This window comes from Eretmochelys imbricata, chromosome 1, assembly GCF_965152235.1.
Source record: "Eretmochelys imbricata isolate rEreImb1 chromosome 1, rEreImb1.hap1, whole genome shotgun sequence".
NCBI lineage: Eukaryota > Metazoa > Chordata > Testudines > Cheloniidae > Eretmochelys > Eretmochelys imbricata.
In genome coordinates, this window is record NC_135572.1 from 278,452,684 (window position 1) to 278,471,802 (window position 19,119).

General features: G+C 40.4%; 1 protein-coding gene across 2 annotated transcripts in view; it reads left to right on the forward strand.

The window, feature by feature from the left end:
- Positions 1-19,119, forward strand: part of EEA1 (early endosome antigen 1) — a 136,799-nt gene that overhangs the window by 103,489 nt on the left and 14,191 nt on the right. For both annotated transcript variants that reach the window (XM_077832394.1, XM_077832401.1), the window contains 4 exons: positions 10,761-10,946; positions 11,388-11,519; positions 14,574-14,759; positions 15,325-15,563. In XM_077832394.1, coding sequence (XP_077688520.1) covers positions 10,761-10,946; positions 11,388-11,519; positions 14,574-14,759; positions 15,325-15,563 — 743 coding nt within the window. The remainder of the gene's footprint in view (positions 1-10,760; positions 10,947-11,387; positions 11,520-14,573; positions 14,760-15,324; positions 15,564-19,119) is intronic.

Below are 19,119 nucleotides of genomic sequence, written 5' to 3' on the forward strand. Positions count from 1 at the left end.
CCTGTTCTAGTTTGAATTAATCTTTCTTAAACATGGGAGACCAGAATTGTGTACAGTATTCCAGATGAAGTCTCACCAGTGCCTTGTGTAATGGTACTAACACTTCCTTTTCTGTATTGGAAATACCTTGCCTGATGCATCCTAGGACTGCATTAGTCTTTTTCTCAGACGCTTCACGTTGGCGGCTCATAGTCCATCCTGTGATCAACCAGTTCACCAGGTCTTTCTCCTCCTCTGTCACTTCCAACTGATATGTCCCCAGCTTAAAGCAGAAATTCTTGTTGTTAGTCCCTAAGTGAATGACCTTGCACTTTGCACTATTAAATTTTATCCCATGTCTCTTATTCCAGTTTTCAGAGTTCTCCAGATCTTCTTGTATGATATTTCAGTCCTTATCGAATTTGGCAACTTCTTCGAGTAGTGTCCCGATGGGTGCTCCACTGTAGGGCGTTCCAGGACACAACCTGGGGGAAAATGAGGGTCAGAGGAGGTTGTCAATAAGAAGAAATCAAGGTTACCAGTCTTAGCAAATGTATAATTTCATAAATTTTAAGATTGTGGTTCCTTTGTGCTAAAATGCTGTGTAAACATGGAGGCAGTGTGTGGGTTTTTGTTTTATAATAATAATATCAGTGAACAAGACAGTTTAATAAAATACTAATAGGCCACTGTAAAATATAGCTAAATTGAAAAGATGTAAAAAACAAAACAAGAAAAATGCTATTCAGGAAATTCCAAATAATGATCAAAAGATCAATTTATTCTGAGACCACAGAAAGAATACAATTGAATATGAACACATCCTTCTAAACTCTTTTCACCTTGGTACTTATGTACTAAATATACAAAACCATAGACCAAAGAATTGAAGAGTCTTTATTTTTCCTTTTCCTCTCATAGGATATTTTGTCATGTCATGGTGACACATCCCATGTTGCATTATAAGTAAAGTCCTCCTAGTTTCCTCAGATACTGTTTCCTATAACTGGAGTTCTGGAGCCTTGTTGCAATTGGTGTCACGGCCACCATAAATATCTAGAAATACATGACAGAGAGTACAACTTAATGGAAAAATAGGCCAAAAAATATATTGCAAGTGGAAGTAGATTGATAAATATTTAGGGTTGCAAATTACATTGCTGAAGAAGGTGGAATTTTCTTTAAAAAGAAAAACTAAGACTGTTTTATAAACTAACTAAATTTTTTGATAGCTGCAGAATATAATGGGGTTGGCCCACAGTTATGGAAATGCAATGCAGTTGAGCCTACCCGATCTCCCATCATCATGACAGCTGGGCTAAACCTAAGTGGTGCTGGGACCCCAGTGGTTGCAATGCCTGAAGCAGGGAGACAAGCTCAGTCAGCTCCATGGGACAGGAGCCACAGGAGTTGTCACGTGACTCTTCAAAACCCAATTTTAGATCCCAACCCAGGGGGTTGAGAAACCCTGTCCTACGTAGAGCACTCACTCATGCCTTATGTGGTGAAAATAATGAATTGGTGCAAAGCAAAATGGAAGCTGTTCTCATACTTAACTTTATTAGACTTAGTGGTCATCATTATTTTTCCCAGTTGTTTTTTAAATTTGCTGAACCTTTGTGATTTTTTATATTTGTTCTAAATCTCCTATTGTTTCTCCCCTGAAGCACATCTTTTTGTTCCTGATCCTGCAAATGGTTACACTTCTAAATAGTCTCATTGACATCATGGGACTACTCTTGTGCATAGCTGTATGCAGGTTTGGCATTTGCCTTTTAAATCTCTTTGTAAACGTCTTGAATGATTTACTGAGTTTGTGACATCATAAAAAACAGGGGAAAAGCTGCGACCTGTTTTTCAGATTTTAGGGTAAATGCAGAAGCTAGTTGTTTTCGTGTGTTTCATATGACAATGTATAGTTACAACCTCAGTACAGAAACTCTGTTTCTAACCATTTTTTGTTTCATTTTTATCATTTCATAAAGATGCAATGCAAAGAAAAAGTGCCTGTTGTTGTTACCTGACTTCCCTGTATTGACTTTGTATCATCAGCTTTGAAATAGGGCACCCAACTGTAGTTCTTCCTTCGTTAGAACAAGTTCACTTTTGGGGCTGAAAGCATAGCTCACTTTTGGCATAGTTCACTTTTGGGGCTGAAAGGAACAAGGCTGATACTGCAGGACTGTTAATATTAATTAAAAATAGTTCTAAGAACTATTTTCCGTGTCTCCATTATTTTTGCTAAAAAAAAAAAAGCGGGGGGGGGGGGAGGGGGAATGTTCCTACCTTCCTGAACCCTGGACACCCTGTATAGCTTTTATTTCAGTATAAAATAGTATTTTATGGTATAGTATAGCATTCTGATATTCAGATGTTAAAGTAGTAGAATTGCTAAAGTCAGGAAATTCTTGTAGCAGAATTTCATCTTCTCAAATGCAAAATCTACCGCTCGTAGGCTACATAAAACTAGGGGTCTTGCTTAATATTAATAATAAATACACCTGAGCCAGAACTGCAGTGTTTGGATTGCATCTGGATCCAAAGTTTGTGTGGCTGGTCAGGTCCAGGATTTTGGTTTGGCCCCATCGCTACAATGAAGTATCTCATTCATAGTGTGTTGAAACATCTGGAGTGATTTTGTACAACACAAATCTTTGAAACATATAAACTAGATGATCTTGAAAGTTTTCTTGTCGCTTCAGGTCTTTTAACAGAAGGAGGATAGTTATTGCAAAGCAGTGATGAGTCCACATGGTGTCAAAACCAGTTTTGTTAAAGAGAAGTTTAAATAAACTTGATTAGGTCAGAGTGTGAGATACCCTCACTGTTAGCCTTCACTTTAGCTAAATAAAAATATCTTTGGGATGGTTTAACACAACTTGGCACACCGGGAGGCAAGGTTTCAGACAGATATAAAGATAGATGGCCTCAAGCCATGTGGATGATACGAACTGAGGTGGCATGTATAGTGTCTGGGTAGGATTGGAAGATATGAGTTGAGCTGTACTGATAGCACCATCTACTGGCGTGAGAGTGGAATATCATTGTTAAACTACTGAGCTATCTCCTGACCTTCCTAGCTAAAGGAATCAGTCTGCTGTGGAAGATGCACTACAATGAAAAGCAGATCATGGGAGTTCAAGCGAAATCTTGTAGTTTGAGATATTTAGGTGACAGTGTTCCATGAAGGCCAGCCATAGAACAACTGCTCTGGTGACCCAATTCCTCCTCTCCCTATCAATACAGGAAAAGAAATGAAGGGCTGGTTAACATCAAAGCCTTTATTTTAATAAGGAACATATGTTATGTCACTTTAGCCAAGGTGAAAAGGTTTGGTGTAATCTGAAGGGGTGGATGGTGGGACAGAGGCGCACACAATAACGTTTTAAAAGTCGAATATAGATTGAAAAGAAAATATAATGTGTGTGTGTATATATATAAAATATACACACCTCTATACGTTACAATTTAATACATACAGTAACTCCTCACTTAACGTTGTAGTTATGTTCCTGAAAAACGCGACTTTAAGTGAAACGATGTTAAGCGAATCCAGTTTCCCCATAAGAATTAATGTAAATAGGGGGGGTTAGTGTGTGAAGCTTGGTGGAGGTGGTAGAGTCAGAGGGTGGGATATTTCCCAGGGAATGCCTTACTGCTAAATGATGAACTAGCAATTGGCTGAGCCCTCAAGGGTTAACTCGTTGCTAATGTAGCCTCACATGCTACAAGGCAGCATGAATGGAGGGAGGGGAGACAGCATGGCAGATAGAGACACACATCGTGTGTGTGAGAGAGAGAGAGATGCACATTTCCCCTTGAAATACACTGACACCACTCTTAAGTACACTACCTTGTTAAGTTATCAGCAAGCTGAGATGCAGCAGCTGCTTCCAGGAAGCTCCCTCCGTCCTGAGCCCTGTTATATATCCGCCTGTTCTATGGAGATGGGGTAAGTGGGGTGCAGGTGCAGGGGGGAAGGGGACACCCTGAGATTAGCCCCTCTCCCTCCCCCCTCCAGCAAGCAGGAGGCTCCTGGGAGCAGCTCCAAGGCAGAGGGCAGGAGCAGCACATGGCAGTGGGGGGAGGGTCAGCTGAACTGCCGCAATTGATAGCCTGCTGGGCGGCTGCTGCACAGGGAACTTAGGGGAGTGGGGAGTTTATATGGGGGCTGCGGGTCCACCCTGGTTCCAAGCCCCCACCAGCTAGCTGCAACGGGCTGCTCTTCCCGCAAGCAGTGGAGAAAGCAGGCGGCTGCCAAATGACGTTATAAGGGAGCATTTCACAACTTTAAATGAGCATGTTCCCTAATTGATCAGCAACGTAACAACAGAACAACTTTAACCAGGACAGCTTTAAGTGAGAAGTTACTGTTCTTGTTCAGTCTAAAAAATTGCCTTGTTTCTCCCCCCACAAAAATGGCACCAAACCAATTCACTTTGGTTAAAATTAAAGTTATTGAAAGGATATGTTCCTTTTTAAAAATAAGGTGTTGATCTCTTGCAATTCTTTAACTGTATTGATGGTGTGTGGGGAGAATGGATGGATGGATTTGAGCTGACAAGTTCAAATAAATTATATTCTCTTTTAATTTATGTAAATTGGGGGGGACTTTGTATTGTTTACAAAAATTGCCCTTTTTCCCTAAAAGTTACATTTTTTGTAAGTAAATGTGTAGTGCTCATGAAAATGAGGAACTGCTAGCTCTGGGCTGGATCAAATTAAACAAATACTGTATGAGATCTGCCAAAAGCACATCAGTCTTAGCCTGGATGCTTTTCTAATCTAGTCCTGGTCTCCTCCAAAGACAATGCCATCAATAGAATGTATTTGGGGAATAGGGTGACTAGACAGCAAGTGTGAAAAATTGGGACGGGGGTGGGAGGTAATAGGTACTGTGACAGGGTCGGCCCAGATGGCTACAGGAGAGTGATAGAAGGCAGATATATTAGCCCCAGATTAAGTAGGTCCCTTTTCCCTGGGTAAGGTAATAGGGGTGGTTCCAGAACAATCAGGAACTTGCTGGAACCAATTAAGGCAGGAAGGCTAATTAGGACACCTGGAGCCAATTAAGAAGCTGCTAGAATCCATTAAGACAGGCAGGCTAATCAGGGCACCCGGTTTAAAAAGGAACTCACTCCAGTCAGTGAGGGGCACCCAGGGAGCTGAGAGTGAGAACGCGTGCTGCTGGAGGACTGAGGAGTACAAACGCTATCTGGTATCAGGAAGAAGGTCCTGTGGTGAGGATAAAGAAGGTGTTGGGAGGAGGCCATGGGGAAGTAGCCCAGAGAGTTGTAGCTGTCACATAGGTGTTACACGAAACACTGTAGGCAGCTGTGATCCACAGGGCCCTCGGCTGGAACCCAGAGTAGAGGATGGGCCCGGGTTCCCTCCATTCCCCCAACTCCCTATTGGATACAGGAGGAGTGACCTGGACTGTGGGTCCCACCAGAGGGGAAGGTCCCTGGCCTTTTCCCCAACCCACTAGGTGGATCAGCAGAGACTGTGGGGATTGTTCACCTTCCTTTTCCCCATGCTGGCCAGTGATGAGGTTAGCTGAGTGAGCAGCAGGTTTGAGCCAATAGCAAAAGTGGCCAAACCGAGGGCTGCTGTGAATCTCTGAGGCGAGCATATCCACCAATAAGCGCAGAACCCACCAAGGGAGAGGAGGAACTTTGTCACAGCACCTATAGAAGAAAATGCCCCAAATATCAGGACTGTCCCTATAAAATAGGGGCATCTGGTCACCCTGTTGAGGAATTACCTTGCTTCATAGCATAGTCTTCCTGGTTGGTGTCTTTTTTCATTTGACCTTTCCTCTCTGTGTATTTGCTAGTAATCCTTCCCCCCATACCTCCCACTCCTTCAAATTCAAACTACACATAATAAAAAGGGCACAAAGGCTAGTGTACCTAAGCCACTGTGACCTAGTACATACTATGTCCTCAAAATATTTTCTAATGCCTCCTCTGCTTGTCCCATCCCCTGTTTAAAAACATTCTAATAAATATCCCATTGATCTCATTACTTACCCAATTTGTACTTTGTTTGATTCCTTATTCAAAAATTTAAAATTAAACTAGCATTAACCTGTTAATAGGGCCCTTCATTTTCAGTTTTTATTTTATTTAATTTTTCCTGGGAATTTATCAGTGTGTTTATTACTATAACAACAAAAATAGGTGAATATTGGTGGGAAAAACTATTAATAATTTTTCTGGGTAAATATCAGGGGTTATTTTGGTGGACGGAAGGACGGGGGGAAGTATTCAGTAGATTAATGGTTTGATGAACGAATTCAATGTGGTTTGCTGCAGAACTAAAACAGAACTCAAAACACAATGTCACTTCTGAGTTTAAGAAAACAACATATCATTTCAACAAACAGTTTACTGTTGTAGACTTAGAACTATTAGCCTTTAAATATTTACATTTAATAATTGGGCCACACCATTTGCAGCGCAGATACTCAACTTCATCCCTGTTCTCCTGTTTTTGTTTTTTTAAAACTTTAGAATACTTCCTTGTGTTCTGAAATGTATTCTGATACAGATTTTCATTTTCCTTCCATTTTAGTGTGTTTCTTTAAACCATTATCTGCTAAAAGCTTGAAATGTGGCATGGTGGGTGTGAGATTCATCAGTACATTCAGATGTGCACGCACTTCAGAGCTTGCATGTGTGCCTGTTTATTGTGTGTATCTTCTAGACTAATACATAGCCTTACTTCAACAGGCAGCTTTGCATATACACACAGAATAATATATTCTCATAATATATATATTTTTTTGTAATAGAAAAAGTTATTTTTTATATATTTGAATGATACAAAGATAGGGTGAACATCAGGGAAAAAACTAAATACTTCTTTGTAAAACCCGGGATTTTTTAGTTAAAAATAGGTTTGAATGGAAAACGAAGGGGCTTACCTGAGAAGTATGCTGGGCATCACAAAATGGGGAAGAGATGGCCAGCCCTCTGTGGAGATAGAGGTGGTTAGGGACTATTTAGAAAAGCTGGACGTGCACAAGTCCATGGGGCCGGACGAGTTGCATCCGAGAGTGCTGAAGGAATTGGCGGCTGTGATTGCAGAGCCATTGGCCATTATCTTTGAAAACTCGTGGCGAACCGGGGAAGTCCCGGATGACTGGAAAAAGGCTAATCTAGTGCCAATCTTTAAAAAAGGGAAGAAGGAGGATCCTGGGAACTACAGGCCAGTCAGCCTCACCTCAGTCCCTGGAAAAATCATGGAGCAGGTCCTCAAAGAATCAATCCTGAAGCACTTGCATGAGAGGAAAGTGATCAGGAACAGCCAGCATGGATTCACCAAGGGAAGGTCATGCCTGACTAATCTAATCGCCTTTTATGATGAGATTACTGGTTCTGTGGATGAAGGGAAAGCAGTGGATGTATTGTTTCTTGACTTTAGCAAAGCTTTTGACACGATCTCCCACAGTATTCTTGTCAGCAAGTTAAGGAAGTATGGGCTGGATGAATGCACTATAAGGTGGGTAGAAAGCTGGCTAGATTGTCGGGCTCAACGGGTAGTGATCAATGGCTCCATGTCTAGTTGGCAGCCGGTATCAAGTGGAGTGCCCCAGGGGTCGGTCCTGGGGCCGGTTTTGTTCAATATCTTCATAAATGATCTGGAGGATGGTGTAGATTGCACTCTCAGCAAATTTGCGGATGATACTAAACTGGGAGGAGTGGTAGATACGCTGGAGGGCAGGGATAGGATACAGAAGGACCTAGACAAATTGGAGGATTGGGCCAAAAGAAATCTGATAAGATTCAATAAGGATAAGTGCAGGGTCCTGCACTTAGGATGGAAGAATCCAATGCACAGCTACAGACTAGGGACCGAATGGCTAGGCAGCAGTTCTGTGGAAAAGGACCTAGGGGTGACAGTAGACGAGAAGCTGGATATGAGTCAGCAGTGTGCCCTTGTTGCCAAGAAGGCCAATGGCATTTTGGGATGTATAAGTAGGGGCATAGCGAGCAGATTGAGGGACGTGATCGTTCCCCTCTATTCGACATTGGTGAGGCCTCATCTGGAGTACTGTGTCCAGTTTTGGGCCCCACACCACAAGAAGGATGTGGATAAATTGGAGACAGTCCAGCGAAGGGCAACAAAAATGATTAGGGGTCTAGAACACATGACTTATGAGGAGAGGCTGAGGGAGCTGGGATTGTTTAGCCTGCAGAAGAGAAGAATGAGGGGGGATTTGATAGCTGCTTTCAACTACCTGAAAGGGGGTTCCAAAGAGGCTGGCTCTAGACTGTTCTCAATGGTAGCAGATGACAGAACGAGGAGTAATGGTCTCAAGTTGCAGTGGGGGAGGTTTAGATTGGATATTAGGAAAACCTTTTTCACTAAGAGGGTGGTGAAACACTGGAATGCGTTACCTAGGGAGGTGGTAGAATCTCCTTCCTTAGAGGTTTTTAAGGTCAGGCTTGACAAAGCCCTGGCTGGGATGATTTAACTGGGAATAGGTCCTGCTTCGAGCAGGGGGTTGGACTAGATGACCTTCAGGGGTCCCTTCCAACCCTGATATTCTATGATTCTATGATTCTAAGTATTCATACTTGTGTAGCAGTATTATAGCTATAAGCTAGATAGGGTCTAAGATGTCAGTGTGGATATTAATACTTAAGCTGGTCTGACATTCCATCCAGTAACTGAGGGTACTGCTACTCATACAGAAAGACAGTCACACAAACTGTGTGTTATACATTGGAGTGATTATCTGCTCATTTAAAGAATATTTACTACTGTTGAAGAGGATACTAATTAGGAGAGGACACTATTATGTGCATGTTAAAACTGGCCTGTTTAAAATAATGGGTGAAATTGTAATGGGCAAAACTCCCATTGATTTCAGTTGGGCAGTTTTTCACCCAGTATTAATATGTCGTTGAGTTCTGGCAGTCTCCCACATCATAAAGGCCTTTGCAAGAACCAATGGACAAAATTCCCATTGACATCAGTGGGGCCAGGATTTCACTGCATGTTTTGAAGAGGGTTTTATGTCCACTTAAAATACCTTGGGAGATAATTACATAGCTCTACTGTTGGGCTCTGTTCTGTTTTATTTGTTACCAGATACTGAAACAGGTTTTAATGACTTGCATGCTTTTCCTTTTTACCTGTCTTTGAATATGGTTTGGGATATGCTTATTGTTTTAAGTTTAGTAAAGATAATGAGCCTTTTTAAAACGTACTATCCTTCTGTGCTTAAATCCCAACGTAGTCCTCTTACTGAAGCTTTGTGATTCCAAGAGGTAACAATAAATCTGACCTTAAGCCTTGTTCAGTTATTTATATATATATATATATATATTCACTGAAAAACAGGTAATTTTTCTGATATTCTTTAGTTCTAGTGTCTTGAGTCGCCACTTGTTCCTTCCATTGATGTAGCCACCCCTGCTTTCAGACACTTCTGTTGAAATGCTCCTGTTACAAAAGTAGTATCACCAACGTCAAGGGCTCAGAATTTATGAACTGTGCTTACACATCATGAAATCTAAAAAAATTGAGGCTTTTTATTTGCGATCTGGTTTCTGGGCTGCTAGGGTTCCCTTGCTTCCCACTTTTCAAGCTTTTCTTCACCACCATGAGAGCTAGATTTTTTTAAAACTGAGATACTCATGCAATCTCATGATTCCAGCAAGCTGGGGCTTTAAGAAGAACATCAAATATTGTGAGACTTCTGAAAACATCACAAGAGTTTGGAACACTGTAACAATAGCCACTTTGAGCAAGATGAGATGAGGAATTTCACAAACAGATACTGTATGAGGCGGATAAAATCTTTAGTTTTATTTTTAACACTTAATTTAAGACACTACAAGAAACTTATTTGGCAGAAATTAAGTGGTTATCAGCTGTGTTGATCAAAAAACATTTTCAGGTGCTAGCATCAATGAGTAGTGAGCCTTAAGTAAGCTTTGTCTGCACCAGACATTTTTCCTTTAAATTTACCATTAACGGTAGCAACGATTGAAATTTTAATTGTGCACACACACAGACCAAAAAGCTCTAAAAATTGGTGAAAGGAAATGTAGCAGTCAGCCTGTGCTGTACTGTATAGTGTGTAAATATTTTTGAATAATGTCATTCAATAAATTTGCAATAATTACTCGTATTATATGGAGTTTGGAAGTTAAAGTGCAGTCTACTATGTGTTCTAATTTACACTCAGCAGGTGCCACTTAAGTAAGATGTGGTTAATAGAGATGTCTTCTTAACTGGGACTTGAACCAATTTTATGTAATTTGTGTGAAAATTATCTCTTCACATAATTTGTCTCTTCCTGTGCTCTTGCTGAGCTCAAACACTTTCCTCAAAGTACCTTTTGGAAATGAATTGCAACCTCTTTTGTCCATGATCAAGTGTTGAAATTATTACTTCTGCTCCTGATTTGCCCTCCCCTAAGATAGAGTTCAGTTTGCTTCTCTCGTCATTACTCAACAGCTGTTAATTACAATTTAATAGTCACCTCATTCAGTTCCAGTTACCTTATTATTATTTATGTGTTTTACTGTTGCTGTCACAATGTTACAGGCATTGTCCCAACAAGAGAATACAGGAAAATAGTGTGTGTTCTACTAACTGTGTTCTACTGAAATTCTAAAATTTTAAAATGAAGTACTATGCACCAGAAGCTGAACTTTCCATGTAGATGCATAATAAGTGTTTAAATTATTGTGACTAATGTGGAGCTCTGATCTTGCAATGGCTTTGACAGATGATTTTCAGAACTGTTTTTTTTTAATTAGTCCACAGAGGAGAAACTTGCTCTGGCTCAGGAGGAATTAGTTTCAAGCAGAAATCAAATTGGTAACCTTAATCAGTTGATCCAAGAACTTAAGACAATAAAGTCTACTCTGGAGCAGGATGTGTCAAAGAAAGAACAGCAGCTGAAAGAACAGAACAAGATGTTACAGGAAATCCAGAAAGACAAGGTAACTTACTTTTCCCATTACCTTTCTCCTCTTTCCTATTTTCTAATGGAAACATATTTAGAAACATGCCAGGACGTCTCAAAGTATTGTGGTAATGCAATTTGTACCTGCACTTACAGCAGTTTATTGGACCACTGATACATAAAAGATTTTAAACAAATAGTTGAAATGACAGAATAAATTAAAACAATTTCAGCATAAGTTTATTATCCCCGAGGGGCCATATACTGAACAAAATGAATGTGAAAAGAAAAAACAGATTATTGATTTTAAAGATTAAACTAAATGGTTTAATCTAGGGTTTTCTCTAAGATCAGACAAAATAATTGTGGATGGATAGCTGATACAATCATTCTTCCATCAGCAATCTTTGTAATCAAGAGGTTTTTGATAACTGTAAGTCTGGATAAGGTCCTATTTTTCCTTTGATTTATTTTCAAGGTTTTGAAAGAAAAAGACTTGGCTAATGAAAAATCTAAAACAACAGAGCTCCAGGAAATAAAGAGTAAACTGGAAAAAGACAGTACTAAATATAGTGAAGAGCTTAGGACCTGCAAGCAAGAATTTGAGAAGGTATGTTGAGACACAAATTGGAACTACACAAATAAGAATATGCACAAAAGTAACGCATTCAATCAGAGAATCTCAAATTGCTTTGCAACGATGGGTATTACTATCTCCATTTTACACATGAAGGAACTCAAGCTCAGAGGGATTAAGGCCCATACCTACAAAAGTACTTAGGAGCCTAACTCCCACATCAGGCACCCAAGCCCAAATTTTAGGCACCATTGAGATCTGCAAAACCTCGGGTCAGCTCCTACCTAACTCTGGAAGTGCCTAAATTTTTGCTGTAAAAGTCCCTCAGGTGCCTAAGTTTCTGCCACTGGGTATGCACATAACACCTCAGCCTAGACTTCCAGGCACCTATTCTCATGGCTAAGCCCCAGCGGAATCCTCAAACCCCAGGTGAAGATAGATGTCCCCGCCTATCTTGTGGGGCCCAATCCAGTTGATGTTCTCAGAGCACTGGGCTATGGGTTATTTTGATGTGGCTCAGTGTCTCTTGTTGAAGCTGTTCTACTGAGTATAAATAATTAAATATGCTTTGGGCCAGAGAGTGAGAATGACTCTGTAGCCTCGTGGGTAGGTTGCAATGCAGGAGGCCCAAGTTCAATTTCCCTCTCCATATCAGGCAGAGGGGGGAATTGAACTGGTGTCTACCACACTCTGACTGCGTACACTAACCACAGGGCTAAAGATGATAAGGGAGGCCTTCCCATCCTCTCTGCTCCTTGGCTGTTTTGTGAGGAGCTAGACGTGTGTTGCCATCACTTCTGTATGAAACAGCTTATGCACCTGACTCCAGGAGAGGGTCCCTGGCTGTGGGCTGCAAGCAGAGATAGGTGACTTTTTCCAGCCCAGTCAGGTGCCTCACTCGCTGAGCAGGGCAGGGCTAGGACTCACCTTTCTCCTCAGCATCTCCCATTGACTACTTTAGGCAGTTCCCTGCTAGGGTGCTTGCTTCTGTGGATCCCATTCTTAGGTGCCCATCTCTCCCCATGTATTCTATGGAGAGCCTAGGCACCTTAACTAGGGTTTGTAGATTCCACTGAGGTGGCAAGATGCCTAAAAGTTAGGAGTTGCGACCCCTATGTCCCTTTGTGGAATAGTCCTAAGTCATTTTTTCATGGTCACACAGCAAGACTGTCAGTTGGTTGTGATCCAAGTCTCCTGACTTCAAATTCTGTACTCTAACCTCTAGACCATGCTGTCTCCTTTTATATAGATGACTCTAAGCAATTAAATATCTAGGCTGTCTCCCAATGTTTTAATAAAAAGTGGACAAGGGGAAAAGTTCTCACGCTGTGCACCCAAATTCTGAGAAGTGAGGAAAGTAAACAGCCTCTTCCAGCCCCACAACAAAACAAAAAACAAACCAAAAACCCAAAGCAAAACCAACATCTTAGTTTTATGAAGGTACATGTTCTCACTGATATGGAAAGCCATGTAAAGTGTGAAGTTGTTGGGGAGGGGGGATTTTAAGCTGTTTTTGAATGGTTGTATCCAATCTGAACTCTGATTTTTAAAGCGACACTCCTAATTAAAAAAATGTGTACGTTCATTGAAAATGTACCTACCTCTCACTCTTAAGTGCATGTAATTTACTGCAACATTAAAATACCAAACCAATATTAGTTAAACCAGTTTTGTTGAAACTAGTTTAAAAATCACTCTTGAGGCAAAATTAAATCTTTTTAAGGATACCTCACTTTCAAAAAAAAAAAAAAGAGAGAGAAAATTAAAAATTGGAGGATGGAGTGTTGAATTTTTTTTTTTTAGTCTTTGTTTGTATTATAAGTGCTCGTAACATTTTACATCTCTAAATCCCTTTCTGTCTCTTCTGAAATCTGACACTTTTAAAAGACAGCCTGGCTACATTTTCTACATTTTATTACATATTATATTTATTAATAGTAATTTATTTGCTTCTGCTGGCCTCTCCAATGTTGTAGGTGGTTTTGTGAGTATAAATGAAGTCACAGTCCATCTCACAAAGAGCTTACAATCTAATAATAAATTAATTTTAAAATAGCCTGAATATTTATGTTCTGTGGAAATACAAAAAAATAGATAATGGCTTTCAGATGTTCTTTTGTCATCCACTGTCTAAAAATGATGGTTACTTCCAGAGAATTCAATGCCCAATGCATTTTGATTTTAGGAATACTAACTATAATTGTCACACACTTCCTGAAACCTCTGTGCTAAAGAGAGAAGGAATTTATAGAGCTGCAGAGAATTTTAAAACATACACAACCTGGGATGTCAGCTTAATATTCACCTCTTGTTCTCCATGGTTGCAGTCAGACTGAAACCAAAAATATCTCCACTTATGAAATCAAGTATGGCCATATCATCCACCCATGGGTTTGAAAGGAGAAAAAAGACTATCCGGGGGATGTTTTGTCTTGACTTTCAGTGGAATGTGTCCTATGAAAAATTAGCACCCCTTATTCATCAGAATAATACATTCATATTGGGCTGTGGATTTAAGGAAGAATCATTCCTGTCAAATTAAGTTATTCCATCTATTTTTGAAGTTATTCCATCTATTTCCAGTACAATATGTAGGTAAATATTTACAAACTTAAGACCTGTGGAAACACTCCTATGCAATAATTGTTTCCAATGGAATAAATAAATAAATCAAAATTCCCTTCTTGCCACCAAGGGGTTTGTAACTCTCACCTTGTGACACTTACCTAGTGCAGAAAACCTGACAGTGAAATTTATTAGAATCCGACTTAAAAGTGAAACTGACAAACCTACTACTTGACAGAAAGGTAGAAAGTAAACAAACATAATTTCCACTATTTTAGTGGAGAAGTAGAATTTTTTTTTCTGTTTGTAGTAATCTAAGATGAAATTTGTAACCTAGGTAACGAACTTACTTTTTTTTTTTAATATAGTGTCACGGTCAGTTGATACTGTATTTTGTGCGGTAAAGGCATTTGCTCTCCTATCCCAGGAAATAGTTATCGTCAGTCTCAAGTTAGGTCACAGATAAGTTTTACCATTTTATTTTTAGACCCTATGTGATAGTTTAAACTTATATTTTAACAGGAGGTGACAAATCTAAAGGATGCGAAGCAGCTATTGATTCAACAGAAACTAGAGCTGCAGGGCAAAGTAGATAACATGAATTTAGCTCTTGAACAGGAGAAGAAGAATCAGCAAATTATCAAAGATCAGTTGAAAAAAAAAGAGGAAGAACTGAAGAAGGAATGTGTTGCAATTGAAACTAAACTGGTGAGCATGTATAGAGCTTGTGTGTATTTAGCACATGTCTCTGATTCCCTTCAAAGAGGGTGGGAGGCAGACTTAATTTTAATCTCATGGCATTTACATTTTTAATCAATGATTTGTAAATATTTCCAAAAACCTTCAGTGTGAGACAGATTATACTGTAGGAAAACTCAGGTACAATAGGCTAAGCGCTATTTTGACAAATAGAAATAAATCCATAGTGGGACCATAAGCAGACATTTGTTTAGTATAATAGCTGTTTATGAATTAAAATTGTAAATACACAGTTTTTAATTTCTCTGCCTCAGTTGAACAATACCAGAAGGGTAGAATCTAGTTTTCTTTCACTTATAAGGAACATTGTTGCATTAGAAAAAGTGACCCTTTGGAAAGACATGCCTGAATAACTGCCTGCTAGCTGTAAAATATCAAAAATGGTTTTGCAGATGTACCAGAGATAAATGTTACCATCATTTTAATTTTGATGTTAGAGTTAATAACACACCAACCTGGTTACAAACTCAGAGCTATTTGATAGCTCATTGTTCAATGTTTCCTTTTTTCTCAGCGCACAGAGATAAAAGAGAAAGAAGAAGAAAACAGAAAACATGAGGAGGTGGAAGCCAAGCTCACCATGCAGATCACAGCTCTGAATGAAAACCTAGCTACAATGAAGAAAGAGTGGCAGAGCAGTCAAAGAAGGGTCAGTGAGCTAGAGAAACAGACGGATGATTTGCGTGGGGAGATTGCTGTATTAGAGGCAACAGTACAAAATAATCAGGATGAGAGGAGAGCATTGCTGGAGAGGTAAGTCGGTGATGTGGGAGTGTGCTTTCGGTTGCTTATTAGGAAAGTGATAAATTAAAATTTGAAAAATAGTGTTTCAGTTTTCCTAGTGTTCTACGTACATTTTTGTATGTATTGTACTGCTTTCAGTGCTCCAGGTAGGGGTTTCCAGAGAGTGAAGGCCTCCCCTCCTTACCCCCAGCAAATCTTAGTAGGCTGTTGAACCAGTCAACCAGCTAACCAAACAAGAGCCTTCACACCCTGTGGGCTTTGTGATGGAGTGCCCACCTCCTGCAAACTTTGACAGGCTCATCATGAGTTGCCTCCTCATAAGACTCAAGATGCTCACCAAGGCCCCAAACCATGTTGACCTTAAGAGGCTTGTGTCCATCCCCTGCAAGTCCTTAATTAAGCTCTTTTGGAGCCTCTCCAAATCCATCCTGCACATGTGCAAGCATTAGGAGGGATGGTCAGTAGCCTCCATGAGTCTTAGAAGGCTTTGCAGAGGGGACTTCCATAGTCTGAGTTGGTTTCTTGGGGATCTCTTCACTGAGGATCCTCTGTCTCAGAGTCAGAATAGGCTCATCAACTTCCCAGTGATCTACAACAGACTTGTCATCCCCCTACAATACAAAAGAGGCTTTTGGGCTTTCAAATGTGGCCACCGGTGATCCTTCTAAGACTCAGCATATGCCCCCTCTGAGCATGCCTCTTAAAGCTCATAAAGAGGACAGACGTGCTTCCTCAGACTCACTAGATGTTCCCCTCTCCTACAGGCCTCTTAGTTTCCCATTCTAGGCTTCTGACCTCTTAAGATCCCTCCTTCTACCTCTACTACAGATCTCCTAAACTCTGCATAAGCGCAGCTCTTTTTCTCCTGATTGCAGGAGGCCTGCAGGATAAGGGGAGGGGGACTGAATGAGAGCAATGTGGTTGCAGGATTGGAGGACATCCTGAGGTCTGCATGAGGGAAGAACCCACTTGTGAGATAAAGAAAACCCTTTATGAGGGTCTCTGTGGGGAAACTCTTTTTCTGACCATCAAGCTTCCTTAACAAACAAATTATATTTTGAGCTCTAGGTCTGCAAGGAAAAGGGCTAGAGACTTTTTTTAAATAGCTGCTTAAATCTCCAGCAGCAGTCCCTGTGCTGTGCTAAATTCATCATAGCCAGTTTTCTGCAACAATATTACAAACACAGAAATGAAAACATTTTGAAAATAGGCTTTAACCAATTAAATTTTGTACCTGGGCATTAAATTGTGGCTAGGAAGGGACCACAGTAAACCAGGTTCTTCTTTGAATGTCCTCTACATATTGCCACTCTTGGGATATGCGCCGACTGGTGCCATTGAATGGTACAAACTTATATTAGCAATGCCTATTCTGAGCATTCATGTGCCCCCTCCATGCACCTCCCATCAGTGTTTGAGCATATTCTGAGAATGGGGCTATAAAAGGGGGCACGGAAGCAGTTACTGCTTCAGTTCCTTCCAAGCACTACCACAGATGAATGTGAGCCTTCTTCAGCATACAAAATTGAGGAAGACTACCCAGTCAGCAACAAAAACCTTAGACCTGCTTCCAAAAAAGGAACATGGTAACAGAAATGACCTTAGACAATATGCGTTCCATGCCTGAGGTCTCTTTGGAACCAGGACCTTCAGTTCTGAAGAAGCAGCAAGACCAAGCACCTTTCTGGGTCTTACATTGTCTTCTATTCAGGGAACTCGTCAAATCCTTCAGATTGCAAACATGCAGATGTGAGACAGACCAGAGACCAAGATCGCTTTGTTGGGTCAGGACCTAATAAATCAATAGATCGCTCTCTTGTATTGGCACTGATACGTTCAGTGATGGTTTCCACTTAGGTACCTGTGGATCTGCATTTATCAGATCAGTGTCACGCTTCTTCAGCAGAAGAGAGAGATTTGGATAAGGATCCAACACAATGCTTTCCCTCTCACAAAAGACAGAGTGGATTCCTCACCATATGGATCTTCTGCTATGCTACTACTTCCTCCCCAAATACCTATAGATTCACCTAGAAAGACTATCTCACCCTTGTCGGTACTATGGATCCCTACCTCTATCATATCTTGTTCCTTGTCAGATCTGGGTTTGGATCCACATTTAGAAAAGGAGATGGATACATCAATTTACCTGCAGGCTTGACCTCAAGGCTGTTTTTGTGACAAAGATTATTGAACGTTGATGTTTCCTCATTACTATGAGATGGTACAGAACTGGACAAATTGGCATGAGTAGTAAGTATCTTCCTGGATGCATTGGCCATACTAGCCAATTCCAGGGCTTCTATTTCAACCTCATTCAGTTGTGATGACCTCGATTCCACATTGAGGCAAGCAAACTTCAGCACATACTAATGTTTTGGATCCAAGGCATTCAGATCCTACACCAGTGGAACAGAGACCAAGAGATAGGTCCCCTACAAAAATTCAGGATATCCTCTGTGATGAGGAAGAAGTTGATGTGTTTTCACAAGATGGTATTGTGCATCAAGATTTAGAACCCACAGGCAAATTCTCCCCTGAGGAAAACATTGGAGTAGCCTCAGTTCCCTCACCATCTGAGGATGCTATAGAACTCCAGGATTCAGTAAGCAGAATGGAGTCTAAGTTAAAATTACTGTCTGTTTACTGCAGGAAACTCCTCCTCTTGTTTTTAATACTGGGGAATACATCTGCTGAGAAAGTATCTCTGCCTCTTTGGGAAGGTCTGTGCCAGCCAGCAAAATCAGCATGGAATACTCTACCTTCATATCAACTGATTGCTAAGAAAGCTGATTGGTTGTAGGAGATCCCATATGAAGAGTTTTCTTTTTTCCATGTTCATTTCCCCTTTAACTCTCTTGTGGTAGCTGCAACAATGCAACATTCAAGAATGGGACATTTACATTCTACTCCACTGGCAGAAAAAGGAAATAATTAGATTGCTTGGAAGAAAGGTATTTTTTTTCAGCTTCTCTAAATATGAGAATAGCTAGCTACCTAGCTGTCCTGGCCAGATAATAGTTTCATCTCTGGGACAAGATCTCTTTTTTTTTTTACAAAGAATCTTCCTGAGGAACACTGCAGACTGTCTAATGCTCTTATTAAAGAGGGTCTAAATGTTGCTATACATGCACTGAGAGTGTCTTTTGACGCTTTGGATATATTGTCAAGATCAGGACGATATCAGCTGCAGCAGTAACTATCCACAGACATGCATGGCTACACACCTCTTCTCTGCCCTAAGAAATGAGATTGAAGATTGAAGATCTTCCTTTTGAGAGGGATGATTTGTTTGGCTCAAAAATGGATGAGTTGTTAGAGAAAATGAAAGAGACTAGACAGGTGCTAGGTCTCTGGGTCTCTTACAGCTTTTTAAGGGAAGAATTCCTACACCTGCCTTCAGATATCAAAGACAATATTATGCTCATTATTCTTCATATTCCAACAATGGTAGACAATACTACCAGTCGCAACAACAACAACAGCAGTCATCATCATCTTAACACCAGTATAGAAGGCATCCATTTAAGTTTAAGCTGAGACAAAAGAATTCATCCTCCACTAC